The sequence below is a fragment of the Oratosquilla oratoria genome, chromosome 15 (genome assembly GCF_046742065.1).
Source record: "Oratosquilla oratoria isolate Oo_2021 chromosome 15, ASM4674206v1, whole genome shotgun sequence".
NCBI classification, from domain to species: Eukaryota; Metazoa; Arthropoda; class Malacostraca; order Stomatopoda; family Squillidae; genus Oratosquilla; species Oratosquilla oratoria.
Window position 1 is genome coordinate 37,566,649 of NC_134791.1, and position 21,816 is coordinate 37,588,464.

Genomic DNA, 21,816 nt, shown 5'->3' on the forward strand with positions numbered 1-21,816 from the left:
CTCTCCCATGTGTACTTATGCTTGACTTTCTTCCAAAACACTGTATTTGCTATCACCAACTCTCTAGACACATCTCCACCATCAACTCTCCGCTATGATTCTTTCTTGGGACTCCATATTTCCCAACCACTCCATCTATGAGTTTATTTCCTACCCTAGCATTAAGGTCTCCCAATACTACTACACTGAATTTCCTCCCTAATCCCTCTATGCACTCATTTAAATCTATCCAAAAAGCCTCCCTTTCTTCTAAACTCTTCTCACTACCAGGCCCATATGCACTAACAAAAACCCACTTCTCCTTTCCCAGTTTCACCTTCATCCACATTAACCTTGAGGAAACCTTCCACTCCACTACACGTTTACCTATCTCTTCACTTACTAGTATAGCCACCCCTTTTCTCCCTCGCCCTCTCTTCACTCCTGAGAACCTCCCAACTACACTCCCAAACTCACACTCACCCTTCTCTTTCAACTTAGTTTCACTCAAAGCCAACACGTCCATCTTTCTTCTCACAAACATACTACCTATCTCTTCCCTTTGACTCTCATCTGTACCACATCCGTGCACAATAAAAGACCTAAAACTTCAGGGTGTTGGTTGGAAAACTCCTAGACCCTCTTATGCCTAGCAATGAAACCTAATGCTCTATTAGCTTTATTCCTGGTGCTAATGCACTATTTCCTGGTTTTAAGGTCCGAACTCACTAGAGCTCCCAAGTCTCTCTCACACTCAGTTTTCTCTAAAAGCGTGTTATATAAGCTGTATCTATTTTTGGGGTTGTGTAGCCCTACGTTTAACACGCTACACTTAGAGATATTGAAGTTCATTTGCCATTTCACTGACCATGTGAATAATTTGTTAAAATCATCCTGCAGAATCTCTGCATCGTCTCCTGACCTATATACATATATATATATACATATATATATATATATATATATATATATATATATATATATATACAGTAAAACCCCGATTATCCGAAACGAAAGGGGGGAAGCCTCTTTCGGATAAGCCGATTTTTCGGATAATCCAGATTTATCAGAAATATATTTCGTGTTGACATACTTTGTGTGTGTGTGTGTGTGTCCTGTGCCTTCCTCCCCCCCCTCTATCTCTCTCCATCAGTCTCAAGTTGTGAATGGAACACAATTTTTTTTTCGTGTTGATGTACATACCTTATACGTAACAGAGAACAAGAATTATTCCATACATATATCTTCCACTATCCTGACTAACACAATAAAGCAACTCCGCCACTCCCCGCCTCTGTCACCATCACTCCACAACCCTTCCACACACACGCGCGTATACATACACAAACACACACACATACATGTACACAAGCGCACACACACACACATAAACGCACAGACACACACACACACTTTCAACGAACGGACGGCTTGAAGAACGTTCTGAAGAAAAGTGAAGATTGTGGATCCCAACGCAAAGAGAAGTGCCTTTTTGTATTTGCAGGGTGGGGGGAAATTGCTCGTGGGGTAGTGGGAAAGTAAGGAAAGAGGAGAGGGGGAGGGATTGCTGGGGAAATGGAAGGTAATGAGGAGGTGGAGGAAATGGCCCTGACGGGCCGCCGAAAGGTAGACAAACGACCCCAAGACGAGTTGGATGATGACGACATGTCTAATAGGAATGTGAAGATTAGAGGTATAGATAGGAGCAATATAGCAGAAAGTGATGAGAATATTTTCAAGGGATTTAAAGAGAGTGGAGGGGACACAAACCCCCCCCGACTGACAAGACTAGAGAAGAAGGTTGATAAGGTGATCGAGGACTTGGAGAGTAGGTTAGGTCATATGAACACCATTTTACAAAGGGTTGAAAGATTGGAAGAACTGGAAAAGGCGAATAAAAACTTAACTGATGAAATAGAAGACCTAAAAAGACAGTTAAGAGAGGTAAAGGTGGAGAATGAGGAATTGAAGAAGAATAGTAAAGAAAACAGAGAAACGATAGCTAAAGAAAGTAAAAATTGGAAGAAAACCCAAGAAGGAAATAAGATTTCATTCACTGACATAGTCAAACAGCAATTGAAAGAACATACTGAAGACTCAGTTATTAAAGTGATGAGACAAAAGGAGAATATAGTAAGGGATTTAGCAGACAAGAAGAAATGTATAATTATATTAGGAATGGAAGAGAAACACAACACAGATAGAACCACAAGAATCAAAGAGGAAAATGAAAAAGTAAGCCAATTACTAGAATCAGTTCAGGAAGATGAACCAGAAATTATGAAACAAATCGAAGAGAAATTTAGACTCGGAAAGTATAGCACAGACAAGACCAGACCAATTAAGATTAAATTCAAGTCACAAACAACGGCATAGAATATCTTATCCAAAACAGGGAAACTAGCAACAAGTGAACAATACAAAAAGATATGGATAAAAAGAGAAATGAATAAAGAGGAAAGAGAGGAAGAAAAGCAGAAAAGACTGGAAGCTAAGGCAAAAAACGAGAACAGAACGGAGTCAGAGAAAGAGAGATTCTATTGGAGAGTAGTGAACATGAAACTAAGGAAGTTCGACATACAAAAGAAAAACATAAGGGAAACAGAGAACACAATGGAAGTGGCAGAAAACTAAGAGTGTCTTACACAAATATAGATGGATTAATAACAGGATTGAATGAGCTGAATGATTATTTGAAAGAAAAAGAACCGGACATAATGGGAATTGTAGAAACAAAATTAAAAGGCCCACTACCACCCAACAGTGTAGGACATGATGCATACAATTATTGGATTAGAAACAGAGAGAAAAAGCAAGGGGGTGGAGTTATGTTCCTGACTAAGAAGGATATAAACGTGAAAGGTGTCATATATGGAAAGAATACAGTAGAGATGATTATGATAGAAGTGGAAGACCGAGATAAGAAGAGCAGAAAATTTGTGATCAATTATGTGCCTCCGAAAACAGCCTCATGGGAGGAGAGTGAATATAAAAGTATGTTAGAGGACACAAAGATAGCATTAACTAAAATAATGGAAGACGGAGGAAGAATAGTTATGATGGGCGACTTTAACCACTTCAATACGGGACTTAAATCTCGCGGGCAGCAGCCAATGCCAGCCGTACGACGTAACGAAATAATATTCGCATCATAAAATATAGTCGCCGCTTATATCGATCGTTCTCTCTTTCACCCCGCGAATTTTGAAAACCACAGAGAATGGGATTAAGGGCGCATTTGGGAGAATGTAAAAACACAGGGGTGACTACAATAAATATAATCAAGACGCCGATATGGCAGCGTCGCGAATCCACTTGCTCCTCATGACGCCTACGTGTGCGGCACCGTATGGAAGGGGTTAATTGCAAAGAAATCTGCTGGGAAGAAATGACAGTAAAGAGTGGTGATGACTCATGGGGAAATGCTCTACTTGAGGTGATTACTGACCATTCAATGACACAATGGATACAAGAGAACACTAGGTATAGAAATGAAGAACCATCAAGGCTAGACCTAATAATTACATCTGAACCTAGAATAGTGGACAAGATTGAATATAAAACACCAATAGGTAAAAGTGACCACATATTGATTGAACTGGAACTTAATGAAGAAAAATATATGAAAAGAAATGAACAATATAGAAAAGGAAGAATGATGTATGAAAAAACAAACTTTGATAAAATAAGAGAATTCTTCCAACAAGAAAACTGGGAAGAAATATACAAAGAAGAAACATCAGTGGAAGAGAAATGGAATATTTTGACAAAAATTTACAAAAAAGGAGTGGAAAAGTATGTCCCAAGACAAAAACAAGAAAAAGAATATGTAAAATGCTGGTACAACAAAAGTTGTAGGGAGTTAAAAGACAAAAGAGACAAAGCCTGGACCAGATGGAAAAAAGACAGAAGACCTGAAAAATGGAAAATATATACTGGTTATAGAAATGAATATGTACAAAAGTGCAGAGAGGAAAAAAGAAAATATGAAAAAGATGTTATAGAAAAGTGTAAAGATCAACCAAAACTATTCTACAGATTTGTAAACAATAAACTGAAAAACAAACAAGACTTGGAGAAATTAAGACAAGGAGGAGTTGAATACACTGAGGAAATGGAAATGGCAGAAATTATGAACAAACATTTTAAATCAGTGTTTACAAGGGAAAATATACAACCTGAAGAGATTGAGTGGAAAGAAAAAGTCCCCCCTATGGAAGAAATAGAAGTAACAAAGAATGAAATATTGACACACTTGGGTAATTTTGATGTCAGAAAATCGCATGGACCAGATGAAATAGCAAACTGGATTCTGAAAGAATGCAGGAATGAACTGGCAGACAAAATACATAGCATAATAAGCAGTTCCTTAAAAGAAGGAAAAGTTCCAGAAGATTGGAAAAAAGCAAATATAGTACCTATATATAAAGGAGGAAATAAAGAAGAACCTACCAACTATAGACCAGTCTCTCTAACAAGTACAATAGCAAAAATTTGTGAAAGAATTATCAAAAGTAGATGGGTAAAATACTTGGAAAAAAACAACGTACTAAATCCAAGGCAATTTGGATTCAGACAAGGACGATCATGCGTCACCAATTTAATATGTTTCTATTCAAGGCTAATAGATATAATACAAGAAAGAGATGGATGGGCTGATTGTGCATTTCTAGACCTAAAAAAAGCTTTTGACAAAGTACCACATAAGAAGTTGCTTAAGAAATTAGAATATGAAGGAGGAATACAAGGTAAATTGCTAAATTGGATGGAAGACTTTTTGCAAGAAAGAAAAATGAGAGTAGTGATAAGAGATCAGCACTCAAAATGGAATGAAGTAATAAGCGGTGTCCCGCAGGGAACAGTTCTGGCCCCAATAATGTTTGCTATATATATTAATGATATGGATGAAGGAATTGAAAGCTATATGAGCTTCTTTGCAGATGATGCAAAACTACTGAAAAGAGTGAAAACTGAAGAAGATTGTGAATCACTACAGAGAGATCTAAATAAAGTACAAGAATGGAGTAGGAAGTGGGAGATGGAGTTCAATACAAAAAAGTGTAGTATAATGGAATTTGGAAAAAGCAAAAACAGAATAACAGGATCATATAATTTGGGAGAAGAAGGAATAAAAAAAGTAGAAAATGAGAAGGACCTGGGAGTCATTGTTATGAATAATATGTCACCTGAGAAACATATAAATAAGATTTTTGGAGAAACTTATAATTTAATAAGAACAATCAAAGTGGCATTTACATACCTGGATGAAGAAATGGTGAGGAAAATCCTAATCACCCTGATAAGACCAAGGTTGGAATATGCAGCAACGATATGGTCACCAAGTACAAAAAAATGTATAAAAAAACTTGAAAGAATACAAAGAGCAATCACAAAACTGGCACCAACACTCTCAAAACTATCATATGAAGAGAGAGTACAAAAACTTAAACTACAGACACTAGAGCAAAGAAGAGAGAGAGGAGATTTGATAGCTATTTACAGAATCATGAAAGGCATAGAAATTACTGATAGAGAGAATCTGATAAAATGGGATGACAGAAATACAAGAGGACACGGAAAGAAAATAAAAAAAGACAGCTATAGAAGAGATTTGAAAAAGAACAGCTTTCCTCACAGAGTAATAGACAGTTGGAACAAGTTAGATGAGAAAGTGGTGTGTGCAAAAACAATACATGAATTTAAAAATAGTTTAGATAAAATGAGATATGAAGACGGGACCCCACGAGCATAGCTCCCCTTCCCGTAAAATACAACTAGGTAAATACAACTAGGTAAATACACACATAAACAAACAAGTACGCTTAATACGTATTCATTTTAACTGTTCTTATCAATTCTAAATGTGTTAATATAGTACATATGTAGTTTTATTTATTTTCATATTTTTGATGTTTTATAACGTTTTAGTATAGAAAAAAAATTAATTGCATTATCCAAATCAATTTCGGATAATCCCGTTTTTCGGATAATCCGCTTTCGGATAATCAGGGTTTTACTGTATATATATATATATATATATATATATATATATATATATATATATATATATATATATATATACACACATATATATAGAAATGGAGAGAGTGAGTGGTTCGAGGTAAAGGTGGGACTTCGTCAAGGATGCGTTATGTCGCCCTGGCTGTTCAACTTATACTTAGATGGGGTGGTGCGAGAGGTAAATGCAAGGGTAGTGGGTCAGGGATTGGAGATGGTTAAAGAAAATGGAGAAAAGTGGGAGGTGAGCCAGCCGTTGTTTGCGGACGACACTGCGCTTGTGGCAGGATCGGAGGAGGGATTGAGGAAGTTGGTGACAGAGTTTGGGAGAGTATGTGATAGAAGAAAGCTAAAGATAAATGTGGGTAAAAGTAAGGTGATGAGATGTACAAGGGGTGAAAGTGGCAGTAGACTGGAAGTGAGCATTAAGGGAGAACGACTGGAGGAAGTGGATAGTTTTAGATACTTGGGTGCAAATGTGGCAGGAAAAGGTGGAGTGGGGGTGGAGGTAGAATGTAGATTGAGAGAAGCGAGTAAATGCCTTGGTGGATTGAAGAGTGTAATGAGGAATAGACATTTGGGAATGCATGCTAAGAGGAGACTGTATGAAGGAGTGATTGTGCCAACAGCACTGTATGGAGTAGAAACATGGAACATAAGAGAGGAAGAGAGAAGGAGTTTGAATGTGTTTGAGGTGAGGTGTCTGAGAAGTATGATGGGGGTTACTAGGCTAGATAGAGTGAGAAATGAGGAGGTGAGGAGGAGAACGTGGGTGGAAAGGGAGTTGGGAGATAGGGTTAATGAAAGAGTATTAGGATGGTTTGGACACATGGAAAGAATGAGTGAAGAAAGACTAGTAAAAGAGGTATGGAAGGCAGATGTGGAGGGAGTGAACATGAGGGGACATCCTAGGATGAGGTGGATGGATGGTGTGAAGGGGGCTTTGGGGAAGAGGGGAATGTCTGTTGAGGAAGGACGGGAGAGGACAGAAGACAGAGGTGAATGGAGAATGGTTGTATATGGATGATGTTGTGATGCATGAGGTGGAATGTACGGGGGGATGGGGGGTGAGGTAGTATGTGTGAGCAAAATTTGATGCAGTCCGAAGGGATTTCTCCCCGTCTTCTTCTTTTATGCATGGGGGGACGGGGAGGGGGGGGGGGGTCGCCGATTTAATGAAGCAGCCTTGCTGTGGATGTGCTGTGTCTTGCGACACTGCTTCTGACCCAGGGCAGTGGACAAGGTGCAGGGATGACCCGTCATCCAGGAGGTGCTAAGATAAGAGGGAGGGTGGAAGGATGTGGAGTGTATTGAGGGATGGAATGGGTGGGAATGATTTTATGCCTTTTCCTTTTTGGCTACCTCCCTTGTAAGGGGGAAAAAGCCTTGGTATATGTATGTATGTACATGTCAATTCATTATTATTTACTATTTACCTGTTTGTTTATTATCTAACTATACCTATGCATTTATTTTTGTATTTCATTTGTTATTTACATTATTATAGTTTTTATTTACTAATTACCCCAGTTGTAAAGATGATGAAAGCAGGTAAGGCACCTGGTCTGGATGGATGTCATGCAGAATGTCTGAAAAAGGGAGGTTCAGTGATGGTGGACTGGTTGGTGAGATTATTTAATGTTTGCTGGAGAGAGGGTAGAGTACCGGAGGACTGGAGTAGTGCCTGTATAGTTCCTCTTTACAAGGGAAAAGGGGACAAGTGTGAATGTAGTAATTTCAGAGGGATTAGCCTGTTGAGTGTAGTAGGGAAGGCTTATGGGAGAATCTTAATTGAGAGGATTAGGAGAGGAACAGAAGGAGTAATTGGTGAGGAACAGTGTGGATTTAGGACGGGTAGAGGTTGTGTAGATCAGATCTTTGTGGTAAGACAGATATGTGAGAAAGCTATAGGAAAGGGGAAGGATGTTTTTTGGGCTTTTATGGATCTGGAAAAGGCTTATGATAGGGTAGACAGAAAGGCACTGTGGGAGGTTATGCAGATTTATGGGATAGGAGGAAAGCTTTTGGGAGCTGTCAAGAGTTTTTATGTGAGTAGTAGAGCATGTGCTAGGATTGGAAATGGAGAGAGTGAGTGGTTTGAAGTAAAGGTGGGACTTCGTCAAGGATGCGTTATGTCGCCCTGGCTGTTCAACTTATACATGGATGGGGTGGTGCGAGAGGTGAATGCTAGGGTAGTGAGTCAGGGATTGGAGATGGTTAAAGAAAATGGAGAAAAGTGGGAGGTGAGCCAGCTGTTGTTTGCGGACGACACTGCGCTTGTGGCAGGGTCAGAGGAGGGATTGAGGAAGCTGGTGGCAGAGTTTGGGAGAGTATGTGATAGAAGAAAGCTAAAGATAAATGTGGGTAAAAGTAAGGTGATGAGATGTACAAGGGGTGAAAGTGGCAGTAGACTGGAAGTGAACATTAAGGGAGAGCGACTGGAGGAAGTGGATAGTTTTAGATACTTGGGTGCAAGTGTAGCAGGAAAAGGTGGAGTGAAGGTGGAGGTAGAATGTAGATTGAGAGAAGCGAGTAAATGCCTTGGTGGTTTAAAGAGTGTACTGAGAAATAGACATTTGGGAATGGATGCGAAGAGGAGACTGTATGAAGGAGTGATTGTGCCAACAGCATTGTATGGGGCAGAAACGTGGAACATAAGAGAAGAAGAGAGAAGGAGTTTGAATGTGTTTGAGATGAGGCGTCTGAGAAGTATGGTGGGGGTTACTAGGCTAGATAGAGTGAGAAATGAGGAGGTGAGGAGGAGAACAGGGGTGAAAAAGGATTTGGGAGATAGGGTTGATGAAAGAATATTAGGATGGTTTGGACACATGGAAAGAATGAGTGAAGAAAGACTAGTAAAAGAGGTATGGAAGGCAGATGTGGAGGGAGTGAACATGAGGGGACGTCCTAGGATGAGGTGGATGGATGGGGTGAAGGGGGCTTTGGGGAAGAGGGGAATGTCTGTTGAGGAAGGAAGGGAGAGGACGGAAGACAGAGGTGAGTGGAGAATGGTTGTATATGGATGATGTTGTGACTGCATGAGGAGGAATGGGCGGGGGGGTGGGGGGTGGGGTAGTATGTGTGAGTAAATTTTGACGCAGCCCAAAGGGATTTCTCCCCGTCCTCTCCTTATATGCAAGGGAGGACGGAGAGGGGGGGTCGCCGATTAAATGAAGCGGCCTTGCTGTGGATGTACTGTGTCTTGCGACACTGCTTCTGACCCAGGGCGGTGGGCAGGGTGCAGGGATGACCCGTCATCCAGGAGGTGCTCAGATGAGAGGAAGGGTGGGAGGGGTGTGGAGTGTATTTAGGGATGAAATGGGTGGGAGTGTATTTATGCCTTTCCCTTTTTGGCTACCCCCCTTGGAAGGGGGAAGAAGCCTTGGTATATGTATGTATGTATGTATTTATTAATTATAATTTATATAATTAATAAATAAAAACTGTGTCCTGCGACACTGCTTCTGACCCAGGGCAGTGGACAGGGTGCAGGGATGACCCGTCATCTAGGAGGTGCTAAGATTGGGAGGGAGGGTGGAGGGGTGTGGAGTGTTTTCGGGGGTGAAATGGGTGGGAATGTTTTTGTGCCTTGTCCTTTTTGGCTACCCCCCTGGTAAGGGGGAGAAGAGCCTTGGTATGTGTGTGTGTGTGTGTATTTATCATTATGATTTTTTTTTTCGCATCCGACCTAGATATGGACCAAAAGGTCTCCTATCGGCATGCTCCGCCTTTGTAAGTATGGTAGGTGTTAATTGCATGGATAAAATGATGCAGGGAATGAGAGTGAAAAGAGCTGTCAAATAGGATAGATCACAGAATGCTGGATGGTTTGTGTATATAGAGAGAATGAGTGTGGAAAGACAAGCAAAAACAATATGGAAAGTAGTTGATCATCTCTCAATCCATGTAGTACATATGTACGTAGGTTTGGAGAAAAGTGCAAGGCAGTGTAATATACATGTTCTTTGTCTTCTGTGTTCTGCATTTGGAGCACTTGGTGCCTGGTGTCATGCTGATAGTAGTGTTGGTACAGTTATAACTAGGATTAACTAATGGTCAAAAAACAAGTCATTCAACGAACCACTCCTTCAGGATCCACTAACAAAAGGTGCTTCTTGGTGTTATTCTGCATGCCTGTCAATACATACTGCCCTGCTGTGCCCTGGGATTCTCGGACCAGGAAATCACCATCCTGCAATAAAATAAATGAAATTCTTCCTTTTTAAAGGGAAAGAAGCTTTTTGTATATAGTATATTGAAAGATCTTCCTCAGTATTCAATTACAACTTGACATACTATTTCATCTCTATCTTCCATCCCTCTCTACCCAACTCACTTCACACCCTTTTCATTTCCTTCCAAAACATCAAATATATATATATATATATATATATATATATATATATATATATATATATATATATATACACAGACATGACGAAATTGAATAGACACCAAGAGAAATTGTTTAACTTATTTAACAAGCAATTGATACAATTAAGTCCTTATAAATGGTCACAATAGGAATAACTAATACTTGGTTGACATCCCTTTTGCTTTTTTCAATGCAAGGACCCTTCTAGGCACGCTAGTGATTAGTTCATGAATATCATCTTGGGTGATTTCTTGCCATGTTTCCCATAATAATCCTAAGAGTTCGGGCTTTGAAAATAGCTTCCTGTTCTTTTTGCAAAGTTCTTGGTCTAATATGCCCCAGAGGTGTTAAATAGGGTTCATATCCGGGGACTGATTGGCTCAACCAATTTTGAGTTGCTTGAGAAGTGTGACACAGAGCTCCATCTTCCATATATAGGAAGACTTTTTACTCATTCTACCACTGGAGACTATTGGAATGAATCCTTCCTTTAACCCCTTCCATACGGTGCCACATACATAGGCGGCATGAGGAGCAAGTGGATACGTGAGGCTGCCATATCGGCGTCTTGATTATATTTATTGTAGTTGCCCCTGCGTAATGACATACTCTCTAAACTGTCTTCATCACATTTTCTATGGTTATCAAAATTCACGGGTGAAAGAGAGAATGATCGATATAAGCGGTGACTATATTTTATGTGAGTATTATTACGACACATCGTACGTCTGGCAGCTAATGCTGCCCGCGAGATTTTGGCCCATACTGAAGAGGTTAATAGAGAAACATATTTGCCTGAATTGATGTTTCCTTGACACTCCACAAGCTCTGATCGACCATCACTCCAAATTGCACCCCACACCATTATTGAAATGCCCCCATGTTTCACTGTTGACTGCAGTCTTTTGAGGTCAAACTCTTGAATACAGAGTCTCCAGACCCACACTCTTCCACTGTCAGAAAAATACAAATCATGACTCATCAGAGAAAGACAGTGCTCCAAATGGCCACATATCTCTCCACCATCTCAACAGCCCAATCCTTTCTGCACTTCATATTGGCTGGACAAAGGAGTGGTTTCCTTCTTGCAGCTCTGCCATTGTAACCCAGCTTGTGGAGATACCTGACAGATGTTCTGGACTGACATCAGCTTGTGCTGCTATGTCAGAGGCCTTGCAATGTGGGTCCTCTTTGACAATTCTTTTGTTAAAGCCTTTGATCCACTTGAGCACCTCTATTAAAATACCCCACACTCTGCGTTTTTCCAGAGAGTGTAAGTTAAGGTGTCTAAGCCTCTCTTCATAAGGCAAATTTCTGAGTCCATGTATCATTTTGGTCATTCTCTGTACTGATTCTAGTGAATTGATGTCCATTCTGTAGGACGGAGACCAAAACTGTGCCGCATAGTCAAGGATGGGTCCACCTATCGCTAGACAGAGTTTGATAATTACCTCTGCACTTCTATTTGTTACCGTCCTAGCAATGAAACCTAATGCTCTATTAGCTTTATTCCTGGTGCTAATGCACTGTTTCCTGGTTTTAAGGTCCGAACTCACTAGAGCTCCCAAGTCTCTCTCGCACTCAGTTTTCTCTAAAAGCGTGTTATGTAAGCTGTATCTATTTTTGGGGTTGTGTAGCCCTACGTTTAACACGCTACACTTAGAGATATTGAAGTTCATTTGCCATTTCACCGACCATGTGAACAATTGGTTAAAATCATCCTGCAGGATCTCTGCATCGTCTCCTGACCTATATATATACATATATATATATATATATATATATATATATATATATATATATATATATATACATATATATATATATATACATATACAGGTAAACGTCGACTTACGATGGCCGCGACTTACGATTGTTCGACTTTACGATGACGACGACGACGATATATATTTAATCCCTTCCATACGGTGCTGCACACGTAGGCGTCATGAGGAGCAAGTGGATTCGCGACGCTGCCATATCGGCGTCTTGATTGTATTTATTGTAGTCGCCCCTGTGTTTTTACATTCTCTCAAATGTGCCCTGAATCCCATTCTCTGTGGTTTTCAAAATTCGCGGGTGAAAGAGAGAACGATCGATATAAGCGGTGACTATATTTTATGATGCTAGTATTATTACGACACGTCGTACAGCTGGCATTGGCTGCTGCCCGCGAGATTTAAGTTCCGTACTGAAAATACATATTATGGTGTTTGAATATGGTAAAAAGGATAAAAATAATTAAATAAACTACTGTACATGTTTAATAGGCTATATTCAGTATCTCTGGTGGTTAATATACAGGTAGGCTAGGTACAGTGACCACGGAACAGAGTGATACACAAATTGGGGATCGACTTACGATGGAATCGTCTTACGATGGCTCTATCGAAACCTAATGCCATCGTAAGTCGACGTTTACCTGTATATATATATATAGAAATGGAGAGAGTGAGTGGTTCGAGGTAAAGGTGGGACTTCGTCAAGGATGCGTTATGTCGCCCTGGCTGTTCAACTTATACTTGGATGGGGTAGTGCAAGAGGTAAATGCAAGGGTAGTGGGTCAGGGATTGGAGATGGTTAAAGAAAATGGAGAAAAGTGGGAGGTGAGCCAGCTGTTGTTTGCGTACGACACTGCGCTTGTGGCAGGATCGGAGGAGGGATTGAGGAAGTTGGTGACAGAGTTTGGGAGAGTATGTGATAGAAGAAAGCTAAAGATAAATGTGGGTAAAAGTAAGGTGATGAGATGTACAAGGGGTGAAAGTGGCAGTAGACTGGAAGTGAGCATTAAGGGAGAGCGACTAGAGGAAGTGGATAGTTTTAGATACTTGGGTGCAAATGTGGCAGGAAAAGGTGGAGTGAAGGTGAAGGTAGAATGTAGATTGAGAGAAGCGAGTAAATGCCTTGGTGGATTGAAGAGTGTAATGAGGAATAGACATTTGGGAATGCATGCTAAGAGGAGACTGTATGAAGGAGTGATTGTGCCAACAGCACTGTATGGAGTAGAAACATGGAACATAAGAGAGGAAGAGAGAAGGAGTTTGAATGTGTTTGAGATGAGGTGTCTGAGAAGTATGATGGGGGTTACTAGGCTAGATAGAGTGAGAAATGAGGTGAGGAGAAGAACGGGGGTGGAAAGGGAGTTGGGAGATAGGGTTGATGAAAGAGTATTAGGATGGTTTGGACACATGGAAAGAATGAGTGAAGAAAGACTAGTAAAAGAGGTATGGAAGACAGGTGTGGAGGGAGTGAACATGAGGGGACATCCTAGGATGAGGTGGATGGATGGGGTGAAGGGGGCTTTGGGGAAGAGAGGAATGTCTGTTGAGGAAGGACGGGAGAGGACAGAAGACAGGGGTGAATGGAGAATGGTTGTATATGGATGATGTTGTGATGCATGAGATGGAATGGGCGGGGGGATGGGGGGTGAGGTAGTATGTGTGAGCAAAATTTGACGCAGTCCGAAGGGATTTCTCCCCGTCTTCTCCTTTTATGCATGGGGGGACGGAGAGGGGGGGTCGCCGATTTAATGAAGCGGCCTTGCTGTGGATGTGCTGTGTCTTGCGACACTGCTTCTGACCCAGGGCAGTGGACAAGGTGCAGGGATGACCCGTCATCCAGGAGGTGCTAAGATAAGAGGGAGGGTGGAGGGGTGTGGAGTGTATTCAGGGATGGAATGGGTGGGAATGATTTTATGCCTTTTCCTTTTTGGCTACCTCTGTTGTAAGGGAAAAGCCTTGGTATATGTATGTACCGTATATTTCTGTGTATAAGACGACCTTTGTATAAGACGAGGTACAAAACTAGAGCAAATTTTTATGAATTTATCTCATATCGGTAGTATAAGACGACTGCTAAATCACAAAAGCATCAGTGTATCAAACCTACCGTACAAAAAGAATTGTTTTGATTACGTTTATCAGCTGTTTTTTCCACTTTTTCTCTTTTCTTTCTCATTACTTAACTGTATCCTTATGCCAGATAAATTACTTACTGTATCCTTATAAATTCAAAATAAATTAAATAACAAAGCAAATCATGTATCATGATTTTCTGAGAACACACGTCAACTAACAAAAATTATTTGTTTACGTTCCTGGTTCGACGTAGCTCACTCCACTGCACACAACAGTTATTAAAGCTTGGGAAAGTGTTAAGGTCGAAAGTATCGTAAAATATTTTAAAAAATGTGGAATCTCTAATGCCTTGGATGGCACTGAAGATGATTTATTGTATGAAAGTGATGACGAAGCCAAAGTCGACTCACCAGAACCGGACTGGGATCCCTACGATGACGGCATATTTGAGGAATCTTGTGATATGTTCGAACAACTTTTCGAAACAGAGAGTGAAGATTGTGACGAGTTTGAAGGGTTTTATATAAATAAATAAAGAAATAAAGTTTTATAATGTTTTAAGTTTTAAATGTAATGTAATTTTATTGAAAATAAAGGTTTTAGAAATACGTTTGATGTGTAATATTGATGATGATTAGAAATTAAGTTTTATAATTTTATATATATATATATTTTTTTTTAGATGCAACTACTGTAATATATTTTTTTATTGATAAATAAACTTTTTATGTACTGTAATACAAAATTGTTATTTTCAGTCTTAAAAATTACTGAAAAGTTAACAAAAGAAAAAGGTTGCTATGAACGGAACCAGTGCTCGATGTTTACATTTTTTCAGCTGTTTTAATTGTGTTTACATAGAGTAGTTAAAAGTACCGTAATTTCATTAATATAGAATTATTCCTCGAATTTATTAACAATTGCCATTTACTATGAAGATATGCCAATAATATATAAGGTAAATATGGTTTAATTACCTTTATTACCAGTTCTTATCATAATGTGAATCATTTCCTGTGAATCTGTGGTTATCGGCAGGCTAGCCTACCAAGTCATCTCACGTAGAATTCAAGGTCTGATGTTTATAATGGTAGTATAAGACGACCCCCAATTTTAAGGGGTGAATTTTTGGATTTTAGGGTCGTCTTATACGTGGAAATATACGGTATGTATTATACATATATATATACTTATATATTATATATCACACACACACACACACACATATACACACACACACACACACATATACACCTCTCATGGCGCTGTGGTTAGAGCTCTGGCTTGCCACTACGGAGGTCCGGGTTCGATCCTCGCCCGGGGCTGAAATAATATCAGTATCGCAGCGCTGAGGGGTGTTACTCCAACTCTCGTGGGCGGGGAGTTGGGGGTGTGTGTGTGTGCAAGGTCATAGCATTACCCATAGATCGGACCTACGAGCTCTGAGCTCTCTTCCATGAGGGAAATAGCTGTCGATCACGAGTCCAACACGTGATCCAAAAGACCAAGTGAATACAAAGACCAAGTGAATATACACATATACCAAAGGCTTTTTCCCCCTACACGGGGGGTAGCCAAAAAGAAAAAGGCATAGAAACCACTCCCACCCATTCCATTTCCTAATTATTCCACTCCCCTCCACCCTCCCTCTTATCTTGGCACCTCCTGGATGACGGGTCATCCCTGCATCCTGTCCACTGCCCTGGGTCAGAAGCAGTGTCGCAAGACACAGCAGATCCACAGCAAGGCTGCTTCATAAATTTGGCAACCCCCCCCCCTCCATCCCCCCATGCAGAAAAGAAGACGGGGAGAAATCCCTTCGGGCTGCGTCAATTTTTTTTTCCCATACATACTTCCTCACCCTCCATCCCCCACCCACTCCCCCTCACATATATATATATATATATATATATATATATATATATATATATACACATACATATATATATATATATACATATATATATATATATATACATATATATATATACATATATATTTATATACATATATATATATATATATATATATATATATATATATATATATGTGTATTTACCTAGTTGTATTTACCTAGTTGTATTTTACGGGAAGGGGAGCTATGCTCGTGGGGTCCCGTCTTCATATCTCATTTTATCTAAACTATTTTTAAATTCATGTATTGTTTTTGCACACACCACTTTCTCATCTAACTTGTTCCAACTGTCTATTGCTCTGTGAGGAAAGCTGTTCTTTTTCAAATCTCTTCTATAGCTGTCTTTTTTTATTTTCTTTCCGTGTCCTCTTGTATTTCTGTCATCCCATTTTATCAGTTTCTCTCTATCAGTAATTTCTATGCCTTTCATGATTCTGTAAATAGCTATCAAATCTCCTCTCTCTCTTCTTTGCTCTAGTGTCTGTAGTTTAAGTTTTTGTAGTCTCTCTTCATATGATAGTTTTGAGAGTGTTGGTGCCAATTTTGTAATTGCTCTTTGTATTCTTTCAAGTTTTTTTATACATTTTTTTGTACTTGGTGACCATATCGTTGCTGCATATTCCAATCTTGGTCTTATCAGGGTGATTAGGATTTTCCTCACCATTTCATCATCCAGGTATGTAAATGCCACTTTGATTGTTCTTATTAAATTATAAGTTTCTCCAAAAATCTTATTTATATGTTTCTCAGGTGACATATTATTCATAACAATGACTCCCAGGTCCTTCTCATTTTCTACTTTTTTTATTCCTTCTTCTCCCAAATTATATGATCCTGTTATTCTGTTTTTGCTTTTTCCAAATTCCATTATACTACACTTTTTTGTATTGAACTCCATCTCCCACTTCCTACTCCATTCTTGTACTTTATTTAGATCTCTCTGTAGTGATTCACAATCTTCTTCAGTTTTCACTCTTTTCAGTAGTTTTGCATCATCTGCAAAGAAGCTCATATAGCTTTCAATTCCTTCATCCATATCATTAATATATATAGCAAACATTATTGGGGCCAGAACTGTTCCCTGCGGGACACCGCTTATTACTTCATTCCATTTTGAGTGCTGATCTCTTATCACTACTCTCATTTTTCTTTCTTGCAAAAAGTCTTCCATCCAATTTAGCAATTTACCTTGTATTCCTCCTTCATATTCTAATTTCTTAAGCAACTTCTTATGTGGTACTTTGTCAAAAGCTTTTTTTAGGTCTAGAAATGCACAATCAGCCCATCCATCTCTTTCTTGTATTATATCTATTAGCCTTGAATAGAAACATATTAAATTGGTGACGCATGATCGTCCTTGTCTGAATCCAAATTGCCTTGGATTTAGTACGTTGTTTTTTTCCAAGTATTTTACCCATCTACTTTTGATAATTCTTTCACATATTTTTGCTATTGTACTTGTTAGAGAGACTGGTCTATAGTTGGTAGGTTCTTCTTTATTTCCTCCTTTATATATAGGTACTATATTTGCTTTTTTCCAATCTTCTGGAACTTTTCCTTCTTTTAAGGAACTGCTTATTATGCTATGTATTTTGTCTGCCAGTTCATTCCTGCATTCTTTCAGAATCCAGTTTGCTATTTCATCTGGCCCATGCGATTTTCTGACATCAAAATTACCCAAGTGTGTCAATATTTCATTCTTTGTTACTTCTATTTCTTCCATAGGGGGGACTTTTTCCTTCCACTCAATCTCTTCAGGTTGTATATTTTCCCTTGTAAACACTGATTTAAAATGTTTGTTCATAATTTCTGCCATTTCCATTTCCTCAGTGTATTCAACTCCTCCTTGTCTTAATTTCTCCAAGTCTTGTTTGTTTTTCAGTTTATTGTTTACAAATCTGTAGAATAGTTTTGGTTGATCTTTACACTTTTCTATAACATCTTTTTCATATTTTCTTTTTTCCTCTCTGCACTTTTGTACATATTCATTTCTATAACCAGTATATATTTTCCATTTTTCAGGTCTTCTGTCTTTTTTCCATCTGGTCCAGGCTTTGTCTCTTTTGTCTTTTAACTCCCTACAACTTTTGTTGTACCAGCATTTTACATATTCTTTTTCTTGTTTTTGTCTTGGGACATACTTTTCCACTCCTTTTTTGTAAATTTTTGTCAAAATATTCCATTTCTCTTCCACTGATGTTTCTTCTTTGTATATTTCTTCCCAGTTTTCTTGTTGGAAGAATTCTCTTATTTTATCAAAGTTTGTTTTTTCATACATCATTCTTCCTTTTCTATATTGTTCATTTCTTTTCATATATTTTTCTTCATTAAGTTCCAGTTCAATCAATATGTGGTCACTTTTACCTATTGGTGTTTTATATTCAATCTTGTCCACTATTCTAGGTTCAGATGTAATTATTAAGTCTAGCCTCGATGGTTCTTCTTCATTTCTATACCTAGTGTTCTCTTGTATCCATTGTGTCATTGAATGGTCAGTAATCATCTCAAGTAGAGCATTTCCCCATGAGTCATCACCACTCTTTACTGTCATTTCTTCCCAGCAGATTTCTTTGCAATTAAAGTCGCCCATCATAACTATTCTTCCTCCGTCTTCCATTATTTTAGTTAATGCTATCTTTGTGTCCTCTAACATACTTTTATGTTCACTCTCCTCCCATGAGGCTGTTTTCGGAGGCACATAATTGATCACAAATTTTCTGCTCTTCTTATCTCGGTCTTCCACTTCTATCATAATCATCTCTACTGTATTCTTTCCATATATGACACCTTTCACGTTTATATCCTTCTTAGTCAGGAACATAACTCCACCCCCTTGTTTTTTCTCTCTGTTTCTAATCCAATAATTGTATGTATCATGTCCTACACTGTTGGGTGGTAGTGGGCCTTTTAATTTTGTTTCTACAATTCCCATTATGTCCGGTTCTTTTTCTTTCAAATAATCATTCAGTTCATTCAATCCTGTTATCAATCCATCTATATTTGTGTAAGACACTCTTAGTTTTCTGCCACTTCCATTATGTTCTCTGTTTCCCTTATGTTTTTCTTTAGTATGTCGAACTGCTTTATTTTCTCTCCAATAGAATCTCTCTTTCTCTGACTCCGTTCTTTCCTCGTTTTTTGCCTTAGCTTCAAGTCTTTTCTGCTTTTCTGCCTCTCTTTCCTCCTTATTCATTTCTCTTTTTATCCATACCTTTTTATATTGATCATTTGTTGCTAGTTTCCCTGTCTTGGATAGAATTTTCTCTGCCGTTGTTTGTGACCTGAATTTAATCTTAATTGGTCTGGTCTTATCTGTACTATATTTTCCGAGTCTGAATTTTTCCTCAATTTCCTTTATAATTTCTGGTTCATCTTCCTGGACTAATTTTAATAAACTGCTTACTCTTTCATTTTCCTCCTTGATTCTTGCGGTTCTATCTGGGTTATGTTTCTCTTCCATTCCTAATATAATTATACATTTCTTTTTGTCAGCTAATTCTCTTACTATATTCTCCTTCTGTCTCATCACTTTAATAACTGAGTCTTCATTATGTTCTTTCAATTGCTGTTTGACTATGTCAGTGAATGAGACCTTATTCCCTTCTTGGGTTATTCTCCAATTTTTAGCTTCTGTAGCTATTTTCTCTCTGTTTTCATTACTATTCTTCTTCAATTTCTCATTCTCCTCCTTTACATTTCCTAACTGTCTTTTTAGGTCCTTCAGTTAAGTTTCTGTTAGCCTTCTCTAGTTGTTCCAACCTTTCAATTCTCTGGAAAATGGAGTCTACATTACCTAACTTACGTTCCAAGTCCTCGATCACCTTATCAACTCTCTCCTCTAGTCTTATCAGTCGGGGGGGAGGGGGGGTTGTGTCCCCCCCACCCTCTTTAAATCCCTGGAACATATTCTCGTCACTTTCTACTGTATTGCTCCTCTCTATACTTCTAATCTTTACATTTTTATTAGACATTTCATCCTCACTCAGTCTTTTGTTTACCTTTCGCTTGTCTGTCTGGGCCAAGTCTACTCCCTCCTCATTTCCTTCCATTTCCCTCCCCTTTTCCTCTTTCCCTACTTTCCCACTACTCCACGAGCAATTCCCCCCCCACCCTGTAAAAACACTAGGCACTTCTCTTTGCGTTGGGATCCACAGACTTCAGTTTTCTTCAGAACGTCATCCAAGCCGTCCATTCGCTGAAGTGTGTGTGTGTGTGTGTGTGTGTGACAAAAACCTATCTTACCTCATTCACTCTTCTCTTGGACCCACTCACCTTGCATTCAATTTCCATCCATACTTTACCTCTCACAAGATTCCCCATTTCTTTGCAACCAAGCTAAAATTATATACTGAATAGAATTCATACATGTGTTTCCAGATTTTGTACTGATGAATGAGGTGAAGGGGGGCTTTGAGTAACAAGGGAATGTCTGTTGAGAAGATAAGGGAGAAGGCAAAAGGTAGGCGTGAGTAGAGAATGGTTTTCAATGGAATATAAATTGATGCACCCTGACAGAATTTTTCCTCGTCTTTATTTTTGCTGGAGAGGTAGAGTACCGGAGGACTTGAAGAGTGCCTGAATAGAATTCATACATGTGTTTCCAGATTTTGTACTGATTAATGAGGTGAAGGGGGGCTTTGAGTAACAAGGGAATGTCTGTTGAGAAGATAAAGGAGAAGGCAAAAGGTAGGTGTGAGTAGAGAATGGTTTTCAATGGAATATAAATTGATGCACCCTGACAGAATTTTTCCTCGTCTTTATTTTTGCTGGAGAGGTAGAGTACCGGAGGACTGGAGGAGTGCCTGTATAGTTCCTCTTTACAAGGGAAAAGGGGACAAGTGTGAATATAATAGTTTCAGAGGGATTAGCTTGTTAAGTGTAGTTGGGAAGGCTTATGGGAGGATCTTGATTGAGAGGATTAGGAGAGGAACAGAAGGAGTAATTGGTGAGGAACAGTGTGGATTTAGGACAGGTAGAGGTTGTGTAGATCAGATCTTTGTGGTAAGACAGATATGTGAGAAAGCTATAGGAAAGGGGAAGGATGTTTTTTGGGCTTTTATGGATCTGGCAAAGGCTTATGATAGGGTAGACAGAGAGGCACTGTGGGAGGTTATGCAGATTTATGGGATAGGAGGAAAGCTTTTGGGAGCTGTCAAGAGTTTTTATGATAGTAGTAGAGCTTGTGTCAGGATTGGAAATGGAGAGAGTGAGTGGTTTGAGGTAAAGGTGGGACTTCGTCAAGGATGCGTTATGTCGCCCTGGCTGTTCAACTTATACATGGATGGGGTGGTGCGAGAGGTAAATGCAAGGGTAGTGGGTCAGGGATTGGAGATGGTTAAAGAAAATGGAGAAAAGTGGGAGGTGAGCCAGCTGTTGTTTGCGGACGACACTTCGCTTGTGGCAGCATCGGAGGAGGGATTGAGGAAGCTAGTGGCAGAGTTTGGGAGAGTATGTGATAGAAGAAAGCTAAAGCTAAATGTGGGTAAAAGTAAGGTGATGAGATGTACAAGGGGTGAAAGTGGCAGTAGACTGGAAGTGAACATTAAGGGAGAGCGACTGGAGGAAGTGGATAGTTTTAGATACTTGGGTGCAAGTGTAGCAGGAAAAGGTGGAGTGAAGGTGAAGGTAGAATGTAGATTGAGAGAAGCGAGTAAATGCCTTGGTGGATTAAA

General features: G+C 39.3%; 1 protein-coding gene across 6 annotated transcripts in view; it reads right to left on the reverse strand.

The window, feature by feature from the left end:
- Nucleotides 1-21,816, reverse strand: part of Shc (SHC-adaptor protein) — a 291,472-nt gene that overhangs the window by 17,592 nt on the left and 252,064 nt on the right. For 4 of the 6 annotated variants that reach the window (XM_076198803.1, XM_076198805.1, XM_076198804.1 and 1 more), the window contains one exon: nt 10,079-10,189. The exons of 1 other annotated variant lie outside the window; for it this stretch is intronic. In XM_076198803.1, the coding sequence (XP_076054918.1) occupies nt 10,079-10,189 (111 nt within the window). Of the gene's footprint in view, nt 1-7,522; nt 7,587-10,078; nt 10,190-21,816 lie in introns of all 6 variants that reach the window. One more of the 6 variants, XM_076198806.1, reaches the window with a different exon arrangement.